At 34.6% G+C, this 21088-nt stretch overlaps 2 protein-coding genes across 7 annotated transcripts; both read left to right on the plus strand.

The window, feature by feature from the left end:
* Positions 1 to 393: 393 nt before the first annotated feature.
* On the plus strand, positions 394 to 15401 carry LOC145570195 (putative disease resistance protein At4g27220). Of its 5 annotated transcripts, XR_014096408.1 has the most exons (5): positions 394 to 497; positions 10470 to 13220; positions 13708 to 13782; positions 14715 to 14776; positions 15289 to 15401. XR_014096408.1 is itself a non-coding variant. In XM_081629220.1 (3 exons), exon 2 carries the CDS (start codon positions 10510 to 10512, stop codon positions 13168 to 13170), a length of 2661 nt encoding a protein of 886 aa, XP_081485346.1. In that variant the 5' UTR covers positions 394 to 497; positions 10470 to 10509; the 3' UTR covers positions 13171 to 13214; positions 14715 to 15099. The 5 variants fall into 5 exon arrangements, 2 of the variants coding, with proteins under 2 accessions (XP_081485346.1, XP_081485345.1); XR_014096406.1 differs by lacking the exon at positions 15289 to 15401 and having other exon boundaries at positions 14715 to 15099; XR_014096407.1 differs by lacking the exons at positions 13708 to 13782; positions 15289 to 15401 and having other exon boundaries at positions 14715 to 15099.
* Positions 15402 to 15404: 3 nt separating this feature from the next.
* Positions 15405 to 17247, plus strand: LOC145570196 (putative disease resistance protein At4g27220). 2 transcript variants are annotated; one of them, XM_081629221.1, is made up of 2 exons: positions 15405 to 15593; positions 16208 to 17247. In XM_081629221.1, the coding sequence occupies exon 2, from the start codon at positions 16277 to 16279 to the stop codon at positions 17198 to 17200; it is 924 nt and encodes a 307-aa protein (XP_081485347.1). In that variant the 5' UTR covers positions 15405 to 15593; positions 16208 to 16276; the 3' UTR covers positions 17201 to 17247. The 2 variants fall into 2 exon arrangements, with proteins under 2 accessions (XP_081485347.1, XP_081485348.1); XM_081629222.1 differs by lacking the exon at positions 15405 to 15593 and having other exon boundaries at positions 15600 to 16843; positions 16939 to 17247.
* Positions 17248 to 21088: the final 3841 nt, after the last annotated feature.

Consider the following 21088-nt stretch of genomic DNA (forward strand, 5'->3'; position numbering starts at 1 on the left):
CAATTAGAAGCATGTTATTGGTCCTTTTTTTTTTGCAAAGGATTGATGATATGACATCATTAATCATTAATCTATCTTTGTTTTACTCAAAGACATCATTTAATGTTTTGTATTTCCCATTGAAATATTTCATTATTGTTATTTTTCTTATTCTTTCCTCCTTAATTCCCGTGTAATTTTACAAAGAGGAATGTAATTTACGGATGGAGGAAGTAACACTTATTAAAATACGAAGGGAGTAATACGTAAAGTCAAGTTTTGATGAAATCAAACCTCACCATCAGATAAAAAAAAAATAATAAAAAAATTGTTGAAATAAACAAGTCCTTTTTACAAAGTCCAACAAGACCAACATAGGATAAAAGTATCTTGACGATATGCCAGTCATGTGCTCCAATTCCAAACCTACTGCAATATAAAAGCATAATTCTCTCTCATCGTTGAGTATCACATACTCTCATTTCCATCCCCAACTCCTCAAGAAGGCCAATTCGCCGGTAATTTTTCTGATCTGTGCTCAGTCTAGCTTTCTGGGTTTACTGATTTAATCCTTGCTATTTTTAATATAGTAATATACGAAATATTTTTTTTCTTTTTTTGGTGCAAATATGTTACAGTACTTTTATTATTATATTTTTTTGGTTGGGAGTTAGGATCATTTTATGCAAGATAGTTTTGTTTTTATTTGGTTCTTATGCTTTTGAATTATCTCTTACTAGTTTAAAATTTGAACCCAGAAAATATTTTGACCAAATCTAAAATAAAATTGAATGGATCTATATTTCTTAAAAGTAAATTCAATTCATTACTCGTACTAATAAAGTAATATGCGACATCTATAAAACAAATCGAATTTAACAGCTTTCTTTTTTTTTTTTTTTTTTCAGCTTAAACTCTTGCCTTTAAATTGTGTAAAGTTGCAAACCGTGTCTTTTTTGCTTTCACACGATCGCTTCTCCCAAGATAGTTAATTTGGAAAAATATCACAAATTCATGCTTTAATTAGTGGTGTTATAATTAAATACTCTGTCCCAAATTTTTTTTTGAAAACTTTGTGTTTTTTTTAAGGGTAATGTTATATGTAGCCCTATATATAAGCATTAAATATACTCTTGAAAATTGTATAAAATTAGGAATTCACGACAAAAACACTCGTAAATCAGTGTAATTAGTGTTTATATTTTGATGATTTCTAAACTTTTTACGATTTTCAAGTGTAAATTTAATGCTTATACGTAGCCTAAGGGCTATGTATAGCATTTTCCTTTTTTTTTAATTCTGAGTTTATTTTAAGTCTATTTTCCAAGTTACTTGTGTGAGATTTGTACCATACACTTATAAGTATTTTGTTGTTTTTCATTTAATCTTTAAATGAAAAGCGAAAACTAACTGTGGGTTCACGGTTAGTTCCATACACCCGGAGGTAAGTAACAAATTTCATACTTGTCTAATTATCTTATTACATTACTCTTTTAGTATAAAAAATAATTAATTCTTTTTTATACTTTGTTTTATATGTGATACTAAATTAGGTCTTGTGTCATACTCGATTACTTTCAATAATTATTTTTTAATTTATATTATATTTAATAAAAAAAATTAAATCTAACTAATAATTAATTTGTAAAATGAATTTATTATGAAAGTCTATTATTAGCAAATAGATATTTTAAAATGCGTATATATGTATATTTATATATATTTCACCAACAAATTTATATTATCTGTGAATAGATTTTTTTTTTTTTTTGCACACTATTATTCATTCTCTCTTAAGCATGTTGCATTTTTTTTCCTCAATAATCAGTTGACTTAAAAATATTTTTAGTATATATAGTTATTGATTATTGATTTTATTAGTAAATATTTTTAATTCTATAATGAAATTTTTTTGTAAATATTATATAGTAATAATATACGTATTAATACAAATTTGATTATATCCCCATCTCATATTTAATTATACATTTGAAAAATACACATTAATAGCAATTGAATTAGACCCTTTTTATTTTATTCTTCCTTGTAGATTAGTGTAGTTTAGATAAATCAATCCAACAAGAAGATTGGGATGGGATGGACTTTGTTTTAGTTATTTACTAGATGAAGCCCCAAATGTGCGGTTTATTTGTATTTTTATATTATAAATTTATGTAATCTCATATTTAAGATGTTTTAGACATAAAATTTTCAATAAAATTCCTATTGGGAAAAATTATTTTTATTTTGTAAGTCATTTATAAATTGATTAATTATACTATAAAGTTCTTGTGATTTTTTGAATTTTTTTATTGAAAAATTAATTAGAAATCTTTTTCTCATTTGGTAGATGTATTTATAAAGTCTTTAATGACAAAAGATTAAAAAAAAAAAAATTAATAGAATTTTTTTTTTTTATTTTCAAAATTGCATTTTTTTCTTTCAATTTTATTTCGCCTATATTTAATTTGCTAAAATCCTTATAATCATATGATGATTTTCATTTTTATTCAAAAAAAAAAAAAAAAATCATTTTTAATTTAACTTACACTAACTCTATATGTAGTTGAGTTGACCACATTGTTCCTCATGGGGTTATTTGATTAGTGTCACAGTTTCACACACAGGTTATTCAATCAGTGTTATTGTCAAAATCAATTAAACGGCTCAAGTTTCTCATTAACATCTTTACAATATATATAGTTGCGAGATATTCCATAACCTTAACATTAGGACTTTTGGAATAAGATAAACTATTAACATAAATATAATATCTAAAGATATTGTTGAACGTTCCCTAAATATTATCTTAACCTTTATAAACCTATAAAGGTTACTTCGAGTGTTATTATAGGGGCTATATTATTCTTTTGCAAATGGCCATAAGAAAATGTGTGATTTAATTTAACCTCTCAAATTATCTTTTATAGTTTACGTGGTATCTTTTTTTTTTTTTGTTTTTTGTTTTTTGAAAACAGTTTACGTGGCATCTGAATTTAAATAAAAAATACTTAAAATCTAATTGGTTGTTTTTGCTTATGTGGCTATTGAATTTTTAGAATTATAAATTTAAAATACTTTTTTTTTTCTTGACGAAAATTAACTATTTCCTTTTTATATATGGTGTTTTAAAATCCCTTGAAAAAGCCTATATATATTAAATTAATTTTTTATTTTTTATTTTTTATTACGGCCTCATATGTTATTTTCCTTTCTCATATATATTTATATGGGGTTAATGAGAGGAGAGCGGACCCCAAATTAGTGTCACCTCACCTGCCACATCATATTACATATTAAGCAACCGAATTTGCGCCTCTTAGGAATATTATGTGGATATTTTGCGATTATTTTTGGTGTTTTAGAGAGCTACAAAGGCGGGGTAAGGGCCTGTTCTCTTCAGATTATTTTTAGTTTAGTTCTTAACTAGATTAGTATCTATGCGTTGCACGGTGATAATAAATATTTTACCTAATTTAAATTTATATTATTATATGAAATTAATCATTATCATGTGTTTTTTATTTAGTGAGATTATAAAAGTTGCTCTTTACTTCTTTTAATGTATATATTTCATAATCAAATTAGTATGTTGAAGTAATCGTTTTGCATGTGACTTAATTACTCAAAAATAGAGTTAAAATTGTTTTGTATGTGACTTAAGTATTTATTTTGAATATATTATCACTACCTTTTCATCGAGACATACTATCTCAATGCTACTATAGTAATTTGGATTATCAAGCCTCGTGGCTTCCATAAGCGTATTATTCGTATAATCGTATCTTAATTGTCATATTTTCCTTCGTTGGAGTTATATTTTCAATGAACTCATATTGTTGTGTAGACATTTTCATATATCCTATATGATTAAAAAAGTTACTACCAAATAATCAAAATAATTGACATTAATATGAGTAAACTAAATTGCTAATTGAAACGTAGAAGACAAATATTTTCATACCTTAAAATACATAACACACAATGTTGTAAAAAGTTACAACATATAAATATATATTAGCAAATGCTCCACATGATCACCATGCATTAGATTAAGTTTCGTATTCATAGGATAATTATTGTTTTTTTTTTTTAATTTTATTTTTTTTATTTACACTTATCCTCACAAACTTTAATGGATGTTATCTAATACTGTACAATACTTTGGCTTGATACAATATACAATTTGATAGCTCCGTAATTATAGGTAACCAACAAACTTTATCTAATGCAATTTGATACAACCGTAGTTATAGTATGCATCTATTATCTAATACAATATTTATAATTTGATGCAACTTGTAGTTTTTTTTATAAAATGAAAAAAAAATTACTTCCTCTGTCCCAATTTACTTGCAACAGTTTGACTGGACACGCTTGCCGATGCACATGTTTGACCGTTGATATCTTTTATTATATATTTATATAAGTTATAAAAAGTTTATATTAAGAAACTATACATTAAAATAGACCTAACAATATCTTACATGATTACATTTACTTTCATAGAATAGTTAAAAAAGATGGTCATAGAGAGATGTGTGAATAATGCAAAAAGTCAAACCGTTGCGAGTAATTTGGGACGGAGGGAGTATGACATCATACAACAAAATGGCGGGAAAATATTAATGTGAAAGTGTGACATAGGATAGGGAGGGGGGTGTATGATGTCAGCAAATTTCTGTTTTAGTAATAGTTAATAGATTCCTTCTCTCATATAATATTTAGTTCAGCTCAGAACATGCCCTAAGAATCGACATAGGATCTCCTGGAATCGGGAGGAAAACTCAAACCACTTGAGTTATCCCCCTCTCATTTTGTGATTTATCTTTGTTTATAGGATTAGTTGGTACAAGAGGCACATAGCACAGGGTTAGTTGTTGTTAGATAATATGAAACTCTCTTAGATTGGAGTCAATTCCGTTAATCTCAATATATAGGGTTACAAGTATGAGTCCTCGTTAGGAAATCTCAAAAAATAATTACAAAATATATATAAAATATATCCAACGATAACAAAATATCTAGAATATTAATCCTATATTCTATCACACCCCCACAGTCGTAGCGGGAGGAGGACGTACGCTAAGACTGGACCTGAAATCCACAAATAGTTGTCGAGGTAAGCCTTTCTCTGCAAACTGATACCGAGAAGGAACGTGTAAGACCTGTACATGATCCAACGCTACCTTTTCTCGAACGAAATGAATGTCCATTTTGACCCGAGACCTGCTATCACAAACTAAACGAGCTTTGTGTCTTTCAAGATCACAATTAGCATTGACTTTATGATGAAACAACCATATGCAATTAACAATGTTCACCCCCATAGGTCTAGGGACCAACTCCCATGTCCCCGTTTCAATTAAAGCACTATATTCATCACGTATCGCAACATTCCAATTTGGGTCTGAAAGAGCTTGTTTGTGATTTCTCGGAAGTGGGGAACGAATGGTGGCAGATAAGCCGTATTTGGGATTTGGTTTGACAATGCCATGTTTGGCTCGGGTTTGCATTTGTGGAGATAATGGTGGAAGTCGAGTGGGTTTGATTGGTGTGTGCCCTCGAAGAGGTGGTGGTGTGTAAGTGGGTTGGCTATGCCGAGAAGAAGTGGCGTGAAGAGGTTGGGTAGGAGGGCTAGTAGCTTGTTGTGCGGCTGGGTAGGCCAGTAATGGAAGGGGGGTGTTCGGCCTGTGCGGAGAAGCTGGCTGGCCCGCTGGGAATCCAGCGTGAGCTGGGTCAGGGCCTTGGCTGAGGCTCTCTTGTGGGCTGGGCTATAACTTGGCCCGGTGTGTTTGCAGATATAGAAGAAAAATGAATGGGATTGAGTTGGTGCAGTAAAGGGGATGGATCTTCACATTTCAAGAAATCATAATCATGAGATTGGTGATTAGCAAGATTTTTAAAGGGGTAGACGTGTTCATCAAACACAACATGTCTAGAAATAATTATTTTACGAGTTGTGAGATCAAAGCACCTATATCCACCATGCTCGGGGTAACTTAGGAAAACACAAGGTGTACAGCGGGGTGCTAATTTATGTGGAGCGATAGCAGACAAGTTTGGGAAGCATAGACACCCAAAGACTCGAAGGTGAGTGTAAAATGGAACAACCCGAAAAAGAGCTTGAGCCGGAGTGATATGATTGAGAGTTTTAGTCGGTAAAATATTGATAAGATAGGTTGTCGTTTCAAGGGCATGATGCCAAAAAGAAGATGGAAGGGAAGCATGAAAAAGAAAAGTACGTTTAACATTGTTAATCGTACGAATCATGCGTTCGGCTTTGCCATTTTGTGAGGATGTATGTGGACAAGAGAATCGAAAAACCAAACCATTTTTGACACAAAAAAGTTTGAAGGGGTCATTATCAAATTCACGACCATGGTCGCTTTGAAAGGATTTGACAGGACGTTCAAATTGAGTTAACACATATTGTCGAAAATTGGGAATGGTTTGAAAAGCTTGCGATTTGTAAACAAGAGGAATAGTCCACACATAATGAGTAAAATCATCTAATAAAACTAGATAGTATTTATGTCCTTTATCACTACGAATAGGAGAGGTCCACAAATCAGCATGAATAATGTCAAAAGCAGAATGAGTAGTACTATTAGAGTTATGAAACGGCAAACGAACATGTTTTCCTAATTGACAACCTATGCAATAACTATTGGAGGCTAGCTCCTTATTACAATCAATCAAATTTCTATTCCTAAGAAAGCTTAGAGTGGGTGCTCCGGGATGTCCTAAGCGGTTGTGCCATGTGGATGGAGATAAGGCGGTGAGAGATCCCCCGCACTATTGCATCTGGTTAGAATTTTCCCTGTTCGAAGATCCTTCACAGAAAAACCACTAGGATCAAACTCAATAGACACAGAATTATCGGTGGTAAATTTATGAACAGAAATTAAGTTTTTGATAATTTGGGGAGCTAAATAAACATCACGTAGGGCAAGGGGTTTATTTGTAATGCTTGACTAACCATTAGGGCTGTACACCGGTCCAAAACCGGACCGGACCTGGACCGGACCTGTTGAGACCGGGACCTGAATCAAGATTTTTTAAGGACCGGAGACCGGACCTGATTTGACAGGTCCGGTTCCGGGTCAGACCTGAACAATCAGGTCCGGTCCCGGTTTTGGACCGGATAGACCTGAATCACCTTATAGATTTAAAAAAAAAAAAAAAATTCCAAATTCACAAATTGAATAAATATCAATGTATTCTACTCCGTATTATACATTTAATACTTGTAAATATTACTATAGTATCAACAATCAAAATTCAGTAAAAAATTTTCTCAAAAAAAAAAAAAAAAAAAATTCAGTAAAATTTGAACCCAAATTAAGAGAATAAAATTTAAATTACAAATCTAATTTGAAACTTACCGTAAGAAGACTAAGCATATAAGCCTAAACTTTAATTCTAATTAAAATGAACAAATCCAAAAAAAAAAAAATTGAATAATCTAGAATTGTAATCAGTTACGGGGACTAATGGTGGATCTCGCCTCTCGTAATGGACCCTTGGACGGTCACGCGCTAGAGCTTGTGGTGACCGATCGAATGACCGCAGTGGGAGGGCCGAATGTGAAGAGGTGGGGCTGGGTCGCGTGTTGGACTGGTGGGTCGACGGTGCAGCAGTGACAGCTCTGGTGCTTGACGTCGCAGTGGGTTGACGGTGGTGCAGCCGGCGGCAGCAACCTTGCCAGTTTGTGTGGGTGGAGAGAGATTATAGAGAATGATTGAGAATTAAGAGAGAGAGAAAGGAGGAAGGAAATGAGAAATTAGAAGTGACGGTTATGACTCTATGAGTGTTGCATTTAGGGTTTAGTAGGATATTAAGGGAATGCTGAACTTTTTTACAAAATAGAGCTTAAAACCGGTCTTCAGGTCCGGACCTGAAACCCCCGGGTTTGACCCGGACCGGACCTGAAAACCGGAATCCATGTTTTTTACAGACCGGGACCGGACCTGAATTTACCGGTCCGGTTCCGGTCCGGTCTAAACAGGTCCGGATCAGGTCGGGTTTCAGGTCCGGTCTAACTTATGTACACCCCTACTAACCATAACCCGTAATTGGAATGCGTTGACCGTTACCCACAAGATTATAATTATTTGTGCTTATATTAAAAAGGGGTAAGAGTTTACCAGCATTATTCGTCATGTGGGAAGTTGCTCCGGAGTCCATATACCAAGAGGGGTCGTAATTTTGCAAACCCATTGTTGAGAAAGCATTCTCGAGCTCGGTTGGGGTCATTGCGGGGCCATATCCCGACCCATGTGTGAGGTATGCTTGTTGTTGGGGTTGCTGGTACATAGGAGTGCTTTGACTCGGCCCAAAGAAGTGGGCCTGTTGAGGCAATGGGCTTGCTGGAGCCGCTGAACGGGCCTGCTGTGGGAAAGGGTATGGAGCCGAGGCCCATTGCAGCGGCCCTTGCTGCTGTGCTGGAGGACTAGCCCACTCGGGTTGGCCCCATTGTGGCGCCGTGGCCTACTGCTGTTGGGGCTGTTGTTGTGCTTGACCACGGTCGCGGCCATGCCCTCTGCCGTGTCCTCGACCACCAGGCAACCCACCACGGCCAGCTTGTTGTCCCTGAGACTGCTGGGGTGGTGGATGGTGAAGATGGTCCATTAGTCGATTGAGCCACGAAGGAGGACGGTGAGTCGGTGTTATCATTGGCACGTCGTGTTACTTCAAGCACGAGGCGTGATCTGGCAGTTTCAAACAAAGGCAGCGGCTCCGTTTGTTGAATCATGGCTGCAACTGTATCAAAATCAGTATTCACGAGACCCGAGACTAAGCGAATTACTAATTTTTGCTCCGAGACTGGTTGATCAACATTAGCTAGTTGATCCTTTAAGTTCTTCAACTCACGACAATACGAAGAGATGTCTTGGACAGATGCAAGGTGTTAAATTGATTCTCAAGATATACGGCACGGGAAGTCTTGTTATCTTGAAATAGCGCCTTTAATTTGTCCCAAATTTGTTGAGCCGTATCCCCTCTAGCCATGACTGTTACTAGCAAATCAGTCGAAATAGTGCCATAGATCCAGTTTTTGACGACTGAATCAAGTCTTTTCCACATGTCCTCCGATATATCCGACGACTTACGTGTTTTAGGGTCGATGTGATCAAGAACATTAAACGCATGAGCGTGACACTCTAGAACATTAAACGCATGAGCTGTCATCACTGGACCTTCTCTCGATCAAGAATAAGAGGTATTGAGTTCTTGATATTGTTGACACCAAAAGCCGGGTGGAAATTGGAGGAAGTAGCATTACCACTGTTACCACTCTTATCATTGGTGTCGTCATTACCCATGATGACAGCAAGAAGTTAGATACACCAAAGTAAATTAAAGCAGGATGGGTAAAGAAGAAATCAGGTGTTACAAAATTGCTGTGGAAAAATTGGTGGAGTAGGAAACAAATTGGGATCTGATGGCTATAGAGAAACGAAGAAAAAAATACTACCTCTGCTTCGCATTACTCGCAACAAACGAATATTTTATATCTCACAAATAATACCCCTTTGTTGCGAGTAATGTGAAGCGGAGGTAGTATTTAGCGGAAGCTAGGATCGTAATCTAGGATATCATACCATGTTAGATAATATGAAACTCCCTTAGATTGGAGTCGATTCCATTAATCTCAATATATAGGGTTACAAGTATGAGTCCTAATCTTGTTAGGAAATCTCAAAAGATAATTACAAAATATATACAAAATATATCCAACTATAACAGAATATCTAGAATATTAATCCTATATTCTATCAGTTGTGTTGTCAACATTAATGAGGGAAGATATAAAAATATATATTTTTAGCGGGATAATTGCCCGCAAGCTATTTTTTAGAGTTTTAAAAAAGACATTTAACAATAGTGAGGGCAAATGATTAATTAAGGTCTTGTTTGGCAGTGTTTTTTTGCTTTCATTTTTTAGTTTTTTTGAAAACAAAAAACCAAAAACTGAAAAAAACTGTTGTTACTTTTCTGTTGTCAGTTTTCAAAATTATCATGAATTTAATAAATTTAACTAATTTTTTATTCATTGTATGACATATCATATGATTTTGGAAAACAAAAAAAACCAAAAAATAGAAATCCATAGTGATGCTAAAAGAATCCTAACTCTTTAGAGGTTTAATTGTGTAAACACTTTTCATAAAAGTTATTTCAATTTTTCTTTTTAAAGACAGGGATATCAATCAAGCACGGAAAAGGTTGAAATTATTGTCAATAAATGAATATCAATCAAGCAAGAAAATATTTTTTTTGAAAATTTCAATAGAGAAAATATTTGAAATTTTTTATTGTTTTCTTTTGCAAATTGACTATCTCTTGCTAGCATAGGTGCATTCTAGTTTTAACTATATATATATATATATATATATATATATATATATATATATATATATATATATATATATATATATATATATATATATAAATAAAAAACTGATGTGTTTTTTTTTATTTAGATAAATTATTATTCAGGATTCAATCTCAAAGGAATGGATTATGGCTTCTGATTTGATTTGGGGGAGAATGAGGAATTTGAAAAGTGTAAGCCTTGAGAATGTGGAAAACCAAACTAATTCTGGGGTTGCATCTGACAATCTGAGGAAAAATTATGTTGTTCAATCTTGTGGAAAGCATCAGAGAGAGGAAAGGGTGGCATTAGGAGTCAGGTCCATGGTAGGCAAAGTGAGCTTGGAAAATCTTGAAAAGATTATGAGTTGGTTGAACGATGATAAGATTGACAAAATTGGTGTGTTTGGGATGGGTGGTTGCGGCAAGACTACCCTTGCTATTCACGTTTATAACCGACTTTTACAGAGTGAGCTTCCATATGTTCTTGTGTGGGTGACTGTGGGGATGGGTTTCGATGTTCACAAATTGCAACTGTGCATTTCAAGCGCAGTTGGTCTTGACCTTGATCAGGAGAAAGACGAAACCAGGAGAGCGGCTATGTTGCATAATTTCTTGGCAAAGAAAGTAAAATATGTGTTGTTCCTTGACAATTTGTGGGACCATTTCTCCTTTGAGAAGGTTGGGATCCCATTCTCTGGTGCATGTAAGGTGATCATAACAACTCGAATGTTGAGCGTTTGTGGGAGAATAGGTTGCAAAAAGACAATTAAGATTGGCATGCTTGGATCTTGTGAAGCATGGGAGTTATTTTGCAGTGTACTTGGACATGGGAGTTGTGAAACATTGACTTCTGATGACATTGGGCACGTAGCAAGGCTTATTTGCCAGGAGTGTGCAGGCCTCCCAATTTCCATTGTTCATTTGGCGAGGAGTTTAAGGGGGGTAAATAGTGTTTCTGAGTGGAAACTTACCCTTCATAGACTCAGAGGAATTCCCAAAGAGCATGAATTACTGATAACCACAGATTTATTTTTGAAATTGCATTGGTCTTATGCAAAGCTGACCAATGCAACAATCAAGCTTTCTCTTTTGTATTGCACTTTGTATCCTAAAAACTGCAAGATCCCGAGAGAAGAGTTGATACGACTTTGGATTTCTGTGGGTCTGATAGAGGAGGTGTCGTCTTTGCAAGCGCAATATGACAAGGGTCACACCATAATAAATAAACTTGTGGACTGCAGCTTGCTGGATTCCTCTGAAGCGTATCATTTTGTGAAGATGCATGATGTGATCAGGAATATGGCTATTAGAATTACCAGGCAAAATATCAGACCACAGTTTTTGGTCAAATGTGGTTCACAGTTTAAAGACCTGGCGGAAGCACTGGCATTCAAGGAAGATTTCCATGCTGTCTCACTGGCAAGAAATGACATTACAGATATTCCTTTAGGCTCTTCCCCAAAGTATCCCAAGCTTTCAGTCTTGCTATTGCAGCACATCCCTTTGAAAAATGTTCCTGCATCGTTCTTTTTGAATATGCCTAGTCTCTTTGTCCTTGATCTGTCAAGCACTAGCATTCAGAGTCTACCTGACTCAATTAGTGATCTGCAGAGTCTAAAAAGCTTACTTCTTCGTTGTTGTCAGAAGCTTACATACGTGCCTTCATTGGCTAACTTGAATGCTTTGCGAATCTTGGACCTAGGTTACAGTGCCATTAAAAGAATTCCTTATGGTATAGAGAAGCTAACCATGCTGAGAGAACTTGATCTCTCTGGTTTTCACAAATTAAAGGAGTTGAATTATGGGTTGATTGCCAGGCTGCCTGCATTGAAGCGTATATCATGCTATGTGATGGGGATCTTGCAACAGTTGGATAATCTAAGGTCCTTGGAGATTCTTGATGCAACATTCCATAACATTGGTGACTACAATTGTTATGTTAAGTCTGAACACTGGCGATTGTTGGATAGTTTCCATCTGCAAGTTGGAGATGTTGTGGAGCAAGAGAAGAAAACTTACAAAGAAGTGTGGCATTATAGCAATATAGTATCCTTTTATGGGTGTTCTCTTGCTGCTGAAAGAGAACAGCTAGTCCTACCGGAAAATCTCAATCAGTTGCACATAAACAATTGTGAAGGTCTAGGCAGCCTATGTGATATGCTGAACTGGAATAGTTCAAGTTACAAAAATGTCCATGCAGGAAATTCTCAAGGTTATGACACAGAATGTAAAAAATTGTACAGGGAAAATTCCAAGCCGCACAACTCGAAACATCACTTGGATGGAGATGTAAAAAGTGGTGGACTCCTTCCAAACCTAGAAATATGTACAATTAGTAGGTGCCATGATATTGAGAAGTTATTCACCCGTACACAAATTATGGGTCTTGAAAGTCTTGAAATATTGGAAATTAGGGACTGTTCTGAGTTGAAGGAGTTGATTTCAGACGAAGATTGTAACAGTCTTAACAGAACCCCATCTGAATGTAGTCGTCACACTTTTGAGTTGCCAAATTTAAGAAGGTTAGAGCTGACAAAGTTGCCGATGCTGTCCAGCATCTACAGGGGCCTATTGCTTTGCACCTCTTTACAGTCAATTCTGGTTGATGACTGTCCTAAATTGACGCAGCTCCCATTCTCCTTTTTCTTGGATGATCAACACAAAGTTCTTCTGCCAATGCTTCAACAAATTGAAGGACCGGATGAATGGTGGGATTCATTACAACTAAACCAAAGTGATACTAAATTCACTGCAAACTCTATTCAGATCAAAAAACTCTACACGGGGGGCTTCAGAATCTGGATGTGATCAGAGTCATTAATTGTTGGCCTTGAAGATGGGCATGAGTGCAGGTCATGGTAACAATTTTACTTCCGTTATTGCATAATACCAAATTATGTGAAAGTTTCCTGATATCCAGTTATCCACCACTCAGTGCATAAACACATCCTATACATACCATATTGAAGTTGACGGTCTTGACACACCAACCACTCAACCTTAGATATTTCTATTTTACTGCATCAAATCCTTTTGAGAACACACCCAACACCTGTGGTGGATGTTGGGGGGTTTTTCTCCCTTGTAGGGGCTGAAATTGTTCATACGTTTAACTTTTTTTTTTTTTTATTGGTCATGACTTTAAAAAGTAAATAAAAATAAAATAAAATTAACTAATCATTTCTTTTCTACAAATTTACTGATTTTAAAATAAGTTATATATATGAGTCTTAAACAGTAAGATTTTTAGACAAAATAATTAAGAAGCATAAGTTTGGAATTTACATTGTGGTTGGAATTGTAAACTAGTCCAGGGATCCTCTAATTTTAAAGTGGAAATTTCAGAGAAATGAGGCTTAATGAGGCGTTTGATGGGTCAAATGGGGTGAAAAAGGAGAAGGAAAACAGGAGAATGAGAAGGTTTGTGGCTTAGAAATTGTTTTATACCAAGAGTATTTTTTGCTCATTTTATCATTAAATGAACAAACAAATGCCCTTTGGTGTACTGTACACCCGGGTGTATATAACAATCTCTCTTTGTGGCTTGGAGATAACCAACACTATTACACTATGAAATTAATACCTCTACCTTATTAGATGTACAAATATAATCTCATTGCTTGTGTTTAGACCTTTTTTGTCATGCTAACTCTTGATAGTATCTTAAAGGACAACTTAGCTGAAAGCTTAAGCTGGGTTAAAGCCCAAAATCAGTTTATATACTCTATTATTTTACAATGTTACTTCTGTAATTGTAGGAAAGCCATATTTACTATGCTTTTTTGTATTTTTTTGAAGTGAAGATTGTACTATTGCTTTTCCTTTTATAATGAGGGCAAGTTTTTATGAATCTGCAATAGCCTTGGTTCATTCTGTTTATTGTCTATACGTATTGTTGTTAACTCGTTATGGTGTTGCAATTTTAATTGAGATAGTTCATGTGCCATTTAGCAGTAGATAATCGTACATATGATTGTCAACTGAACAAAGCCTAGCAGAATTTCTTAGGTGGTCGATTTCTTGTCTTGCAAAGGCCCTAGCCCCTATCCCCCAACCTCTTGTCTGATGCTGCACACCGTGCTTTTGAACTGAACAAATACGAGAACCAGTGTGAGGATTATGCTATATTGTGTATTTGAGTTTGTTTATTCTTGCAAAGGTAGTGAGCAAAGCAGTCATACCATGAACATCAAGTAGAAGTCGATATTGAATTTATATGTTTATTCCTTGATCATATTTACATGTGCACTGTCATATTAATATTCAAGTAATTTTTGCCCATTATTTTCTCAGTTTATATGTTGATCAGCAATTCTTTTTTGTTGTATTAATCCTTGTATATTTATTTTCAGGCCAGCAGGATGCATGATGTCACTACTCACATCACATTTGGCCTTGTTTAATTTTAGATGCGGTAAATAATGAGCCATTATTATGGCCTTTTATGTAAATCTTTTGTAATTAGTAACTCTATGTCTCTATATATGGATGTGAAACTTAATAAGCCTTTGAGCTTCAAATAACTTGTTCCTGCGCCTTTATGTTATGTATATACGAGTATTATAAGACGATACCGCAGTTTTTTTTTCTTACTCTCTTGCTGTAAATACATACAAATTATATATTTGCCCAACAATTTTAGTGGGTCATTAGATAATATGATATTGCAAAATTTGTATTTTTAACACTATTTATACACTTATTTCCAATTAATAATAAGAAAGGAAAGATATAATTATGTGAGTTTTGTTGTTTGATTCATGTTGCAAGCTTTCCACTTTTTCATATTGATGTTTTAGATTGTTTGTTTATTTGTTTTTTTTTTTTCCTTGTATGGCAACTTATAATGATAATAATTTAATAACAACAATATAATACGGAGTAACAATAATAATAATAATAATAACCCTTACATGTTGACTCCAGGAAAAGTCAAACCCACATACACCCTACTTTAGTTTGGGATGATGAAAGGAAGGCAGGAAGCTGCCAGGAAGACTGCCAAGAGTGGCAACGACCTATTTACGCAATAAGCCATCGTTTTCCTTATATAGCCGTGGTAGAATTTTTTAAAATCTCCTATAATATTGCAGATTTGCAGGTATTTTTTTTAGGAAAACAAATACTTCAAGATTTTCAGGAAACACACGCTTACTCTCTGTGAGAAACTCGGGAAAATATCACTGGTTGTTGAGGGTCTGTTAATATAGTACGAAGCTGTATAACACCAGGTTTCGATTCTTCCACTATCATCACTTTGTCTTTTAAGTTTAAATGATAAGAAGTACAATTACAATTAATTCTGCACTTGTTTTAGTTAGCTGATTGTTCTTGTATTGTTTATTGCCTTTTCACTTCATATATTTGGGAAGGAAAGTTTGGAGAGGGTTGTGGACTTGAATTGTCTGGTTTCTGTCGAAATTGTATTTAAAACTTTGTTGATCCGACCTGACCCGACCCTACCCTACCCTACCCGTTTATCAATTCAAGGTAGAGTTGATCTAACCAAGTCCACCCTGTGATCAAACCAAGTCCACTCTGATGAAGTGGGTCGGATTCCGTGTTGTTGTTTGTGCCAGAATGAGATTTGGTATGCCCCTGGTTTGATCCGACCTATGAACACTTCTAGGCTAAAGGGCTGTTAGAGGATTCAGACTTGGAGTATACAGGGAGGGTTTTTTTTTTTTTTTTTTTTTTTTTTTTTTTTTTTTTTTTACTAATGTTGTCCTTCACCATACTTTGTGGATTGATGGGTCTGTTGATTATCTTGTTTTGGGGCAATTGCCTTGATGAAAGAAAAAGAATTATGAAGGGTAAAACTGAATTTATAAGAGCCAAGCTGCAGGACTTTGGGGATTTCTTTCAGGTCGAGCCAAGCGAGAAACAAAAGCCAGCAAATGACCTCGGTCACTGGATGGATGAAGTGCAGGAGATAGTTAAGAAATCGGAATGCTTGTTAGGAGGACAACAAGTTGAAGGATGGTGGAGCTTAGTAACTAGATTGAAGATGAGATGGGGTATTGACACATTGGTTGATGCTTTGGAAGTACTAGACAAGAAAGGTGATGATGTGCTATCTAGGCATGTCATGTCGTATGCACGAGGCCTATTTCGTGGCAATTTATTGCCGGTGGAAGCAGTAGTTGGACAAGTAGCTTCAAATACTTTGATGAAGCTAGAGCTTTTACTGCAAGATGATAAGGTTGGAAGGATTGCCATTCATGGGGTAGAAGGAGTTGGTAAGACCTTTCTGATGAAGCACCTGCACAATAGTGCAGTAAGGTGGGTTGACAGGTTTGATCATGTTTTTTGGATCACTTTCCCGGATCAGTTTACTATCAAGAATGTACAGTCTGCTGTTGCTGCAGCTGTGAACTGTGATCTCGCCAGTGATGATGACTTGAATGTAAGGGCTAAAAAGCTGTCAGATAAACTTGCAAGTTTTGTCAGTTTCGCTCTCTTCTTAGATGGTGTACCAGAGGTTGTTTTTTCTTTGGATCAGATAGGGATCTCTGTCCCTGCAGAAGGGAGCAAGTGCAAGCTAGTATTAACAACTAACTCTACCTTAAAATGTAGGTTGTTGGATCAATTTCAACCGATCAAAGTTGAGCCCCTTCGAGAGAAAGAAGCTTACGAGCTGTTTGTGCATAAAGCATATCTTGGGAAAGGGTTGGTACCTTATCTTGATGAGAATGATGACATTCCTTGCTCAATTTCTAATAGATGTTGTGGGGTACCTCGCAAAATTGTAAACATAGCAAATCGCATGTGTGGCATAGATGATCTCCATGAACGGAGATATTTATTATATGAATTAGGATGCCAGACTAGCATTTGAGGTTGTTAAGTGTGACCGTATGAATATATAAAGGCATTATTGTTCATTCCTTATTTGATCTTTTTTGAGAAATCTTCCTAATTTTGTCAAGTCAGATCAACAAGAAATTAACATAGTATATGTAAACGAACTAGCAGTTGAGATTTTCATTGGTTCATTTGAGATGAGAACATGATATGTAGCTCATGAGGGTCCATAGTTGTCATCTTCCAAGAAATGGTTTCAATGAAATCAATAGACTCAAATTAATTTCTACGCACAGTTTAATTTCAGCCGAGAATATCATTCAGTCAGATAGTAGGATGTCCTTTGATGCTTAATGATAATGTCAAATACACACCATAAGTAATAAATAACTTATGATAGATAATATATGCAGAACATTTTCTCTCCATTGGAATGGCGGGTGGAGTGCACATTGATTCATTAGGCTATTAGCCATCTTCTCTTTGTACTTTTTGGGAGGGGTGTAATTTATACGACTATACCTTTGGTATAATTCATATTTCATAGATATGCATCTTATAATTCGATTCTCCCCTGTCTTGGTCTGAATTTTTGTTATTCGGGTAAGAGTAAATCTTATGCCGTATTTTAGGAGTGTTATTGATAACATATCTTTACTAGAATAGGAAATTCAGATGAAGGAGCCATCCAATGTGGTCCAATTGTACCTTTATCCCTAACTAGTCAAGACATAACTGGATATTTTAAATAAATCCAATACACTAAATGTACTATGGAAAGTTGGAAACAGGAGCTAAATTTGACTGAAGATGAATACGTAGACGAGTAGTAACACTAGTAAGTATAGATACAAGTGTTAGAAATTGTAGAATGCTCAAAAGCTTAGACTAAGATAACCTATAGGAGAGTCCCGAAGTTTGATATCCTATCAAGTAGCAATGGTCTCCCTGATCTCGCATCTTCTTACTTTTCTTAGCCTATCGCTTTCTAACTGCAGTTAGAATGTGACAGAATTCCAATCAAAACAATACGCAATTGAGAACAGGTTGTTATCTTTCTGTCCTGTTAATTTCCATTGGCTGCATCGGCTTTCATGCAGTCTGCTACCCTTCATATGCTCTTGAAAATAAACTGTGAGGTTTAAATTTGCGACTTTGAAGTTACAAAGTGAATTCTCCATCATTTTCCCAAGCTATCCAATATACATTGTATGCGCAATACACTTTTTTATTTACCCCTTTATTTCGTGAATGACTAACCCAATCTTATTTTTTAATTATCCTCTTGATCAGTTTATACCATTTACTTTTTATTTTTAAAGGGAGTTATTTACTTGTGTAGTTATTTTGGTTGAAAATTCTTTTGTAAAATCTCTTTCTTAAAAGTTTCTACGCTTCTGGCCCTCTTGTAGCCTTGTAGGAGTACAGCCTGAGAAGTAATTTCACTCAATGGTCTTGTTTGGCAAATGGTTGTTGGCGGTTGGCTGTTGGCTGGTTCACTTGGCTTGTTTGACCAGCTGGAATGTTTGGCTGTTTATAATGGCTTTTGAAATTGGCTGTTTCAGCTGGCTGTTTATAAAAGTGTTTGGTAAATTAATTGTTGGTTGTTGGCTGTTTATTAGATAATTTGTGGGCCAACAAGCCAAAAGCCAACAAAAAAACTACTCAAAGCAGCTTTTTCATTTTGGCTTAAAAGCCAGCTTTTTCGCTGATTAAAAAGCCAATTACCAAACACATTTTTTGGCTGTTTGACCACCTAAAAAAGCCAAAAGCCAAAAGCTAACCAAAAAGCCATTAAAAAGCCAATTACCAAACATGGCCAATAATTCTACTTAAGCATCACTTTGACTATTTGACGGAAGAACTGACCTTGACTAGGATGATTGAGATTTGAGACTTTGAGAGAGGTGAGAAAAGATTAAGTTGCTACTAATGAGAAAGGCAGGATGGAGGAAGGGAACAATATTACAACTTATAAGGGTAATTTAGAGGAGATCATGGACCGGACATTGCCCAATAAATCGGCCAATTTTGGGCCATGGGTTTGGTGTGGGCCCAACTTCGGGTCTAAAAGCGTGTTCAAATTCGGTTTTTGAGAAATTTTTTTTGGGCTGCTCATAACAAGAAAAAAATACAACTATTTAAAAATATATAGATAGTCAGTTCGGTTCAAGCCTTTAAATCCAATGAAAAGGTTGTCCAAATCCGCCCCTTTCTCGGGTCGGGCTAGGTTTGATCAGGTCTAGGGTTATGATATAGATATCTTGTTTAATTTCAATATATTCCGTCAACAATTAATTTTTAACTAGTGTGTGACCGGGGCGATGCCCCTGGTTGTTACTTTGAACACTTATAATTGAATAGATAGGTTCATTCTATATTATTCCATTTATTCATTATTTGTTTATTTATATAATAATTTTTCATTTAACCTTTAAATAATTTATTTATGGAACAAATACTAATTATATAAACATGTCTTTTGTATATAATTTATAATCAATATGAAAATAAAGACATAATTATTATCAAAATAATTAAATAAATAAAATTATTATATAACAATAGTTAATATTTCTTGTTTGCATTACCTCATCGATGAGCATTATTAGCAAATAATAGAATAGGTATTTTAAAAAACGCAGTCATTAAATGTATATTCAGATCTTCAGCCCATATATATATTTATGAATCGAATATAAAAGTATTATTAATCAATAGATGAGATGGTAAAGCTTCTAATGCATATTTTTTAGGTTGTGAGTTCAAATCTCAAGATAGACATTAATTAGAATATGCTCATATTTGAATGATGACATGGCAGAGTGCCACATGGCACATAAACGTTTTTAGGAATACTTTTTAATATATAATAATAAGTATAGATTAGATAAGGGATTTGTCTAGCGTTCGTAAATTTTAAGCAAACATCAATAATATTAAAACAAATATCATGAATGACACGTATCACTTCCTAATGCTGTTTATTTCCCTCCAACATCCCTCCATTTTATTTTTATTTTTTATTTAAACTATCTCACTCCTTATATAAATACTAGTTTTGTGCTCCGTGCAATGCCCGGGTTGTTTATTTAATTTTAAAATAAAATATTTTATCTAAAATATACTTCATATATGTTATTTGAATTTTCTACTCATGGATAAATAATCACTTGACAATCATACTTGTTTGTTTATGGGTATTAATAATGTACAACCAAAAAGAATGGTCGTTTAAAGTTGTGATCTCTTTTTGTTTTCTCAGAATATCTAGGGAAAGGTTGGTAGCATGTTAAGACTTTAATTAGGTCTCTTTGATTTTTATTTTTTTTCCCCTTTTGTACGTCTCTGGATCCGTCATTTGTATAGAATTATATATTGGTACAAAAGTTTTATTGATAACAAAACTCTAAAATAACTTTTTTATCATACTAAATCTATCCAATTTTTTTTAAAACTAAACTCTAAAATAACTTTAATATTTTATCCTACTGCATCTATACAACTTTTTTTTTATCCTATTATATTAAAAAATATATTCAAATAAATCTTGTGTGTCATAATTATAATTAATACTCGCCTACATGGCACGACACTTGGCGAAAAGTTGGAAATGCAAATGTCGTTGTCTCGTGACCTGATTAAAAGTTTAGCTTTTTATATTAGTTATATATATGATTTCACTATACTTTGATTTAAAATATCACAAACTTTCATATGTGGCTGGCCACGCCGTGTGGTTAGCCACAATTATTTTAATTTTCTCTCTCTCCTCTCCTCTCAGATCTCTCCTCTTATTTTCTCTTTTTTTAACTTTCTCTTTCTAACCGTTAATGGCTGGAGCACCGACTTACGCCGTCGTCTTAGTCAATTAAACCAACTCAGATCTCCGCCTCTAAATTTCGAAGCTCCAAACCCTAAA

This window comes from Chenopodium album, chromosome 12 (genome assembly GCF_948465745.1).
Source record: "Chenopodium album chromosome 12, dcCheAlbu1.1, whole genome shotgun sequence".
Taxonomy (NCBI): domain Eukaryota; kingdom Viridiplantae; phylum Streptophyta; class Magnoliopsida; order Caryophyllales; family Amaranthaceae; genus Chenopodium; species Chenopodium album.

Bases quoted from the DNA above. Each gene is read 5' to 3' on its own strand.
- LOC145570196 (XM_081629221.1), top strand. From the start codon at position 16,277: ATGGATGAAGTGCAGGAGATAGTTAAGAAATCGGAATGCTTGTTAGGA.
- LOC145570195 (XM_081629220.1), top strand. From the start codon at position 10,510: ATGGCTTCTGATTTGATTTGGGGGAGAATGAGGAATTTGAAAAGTGTA.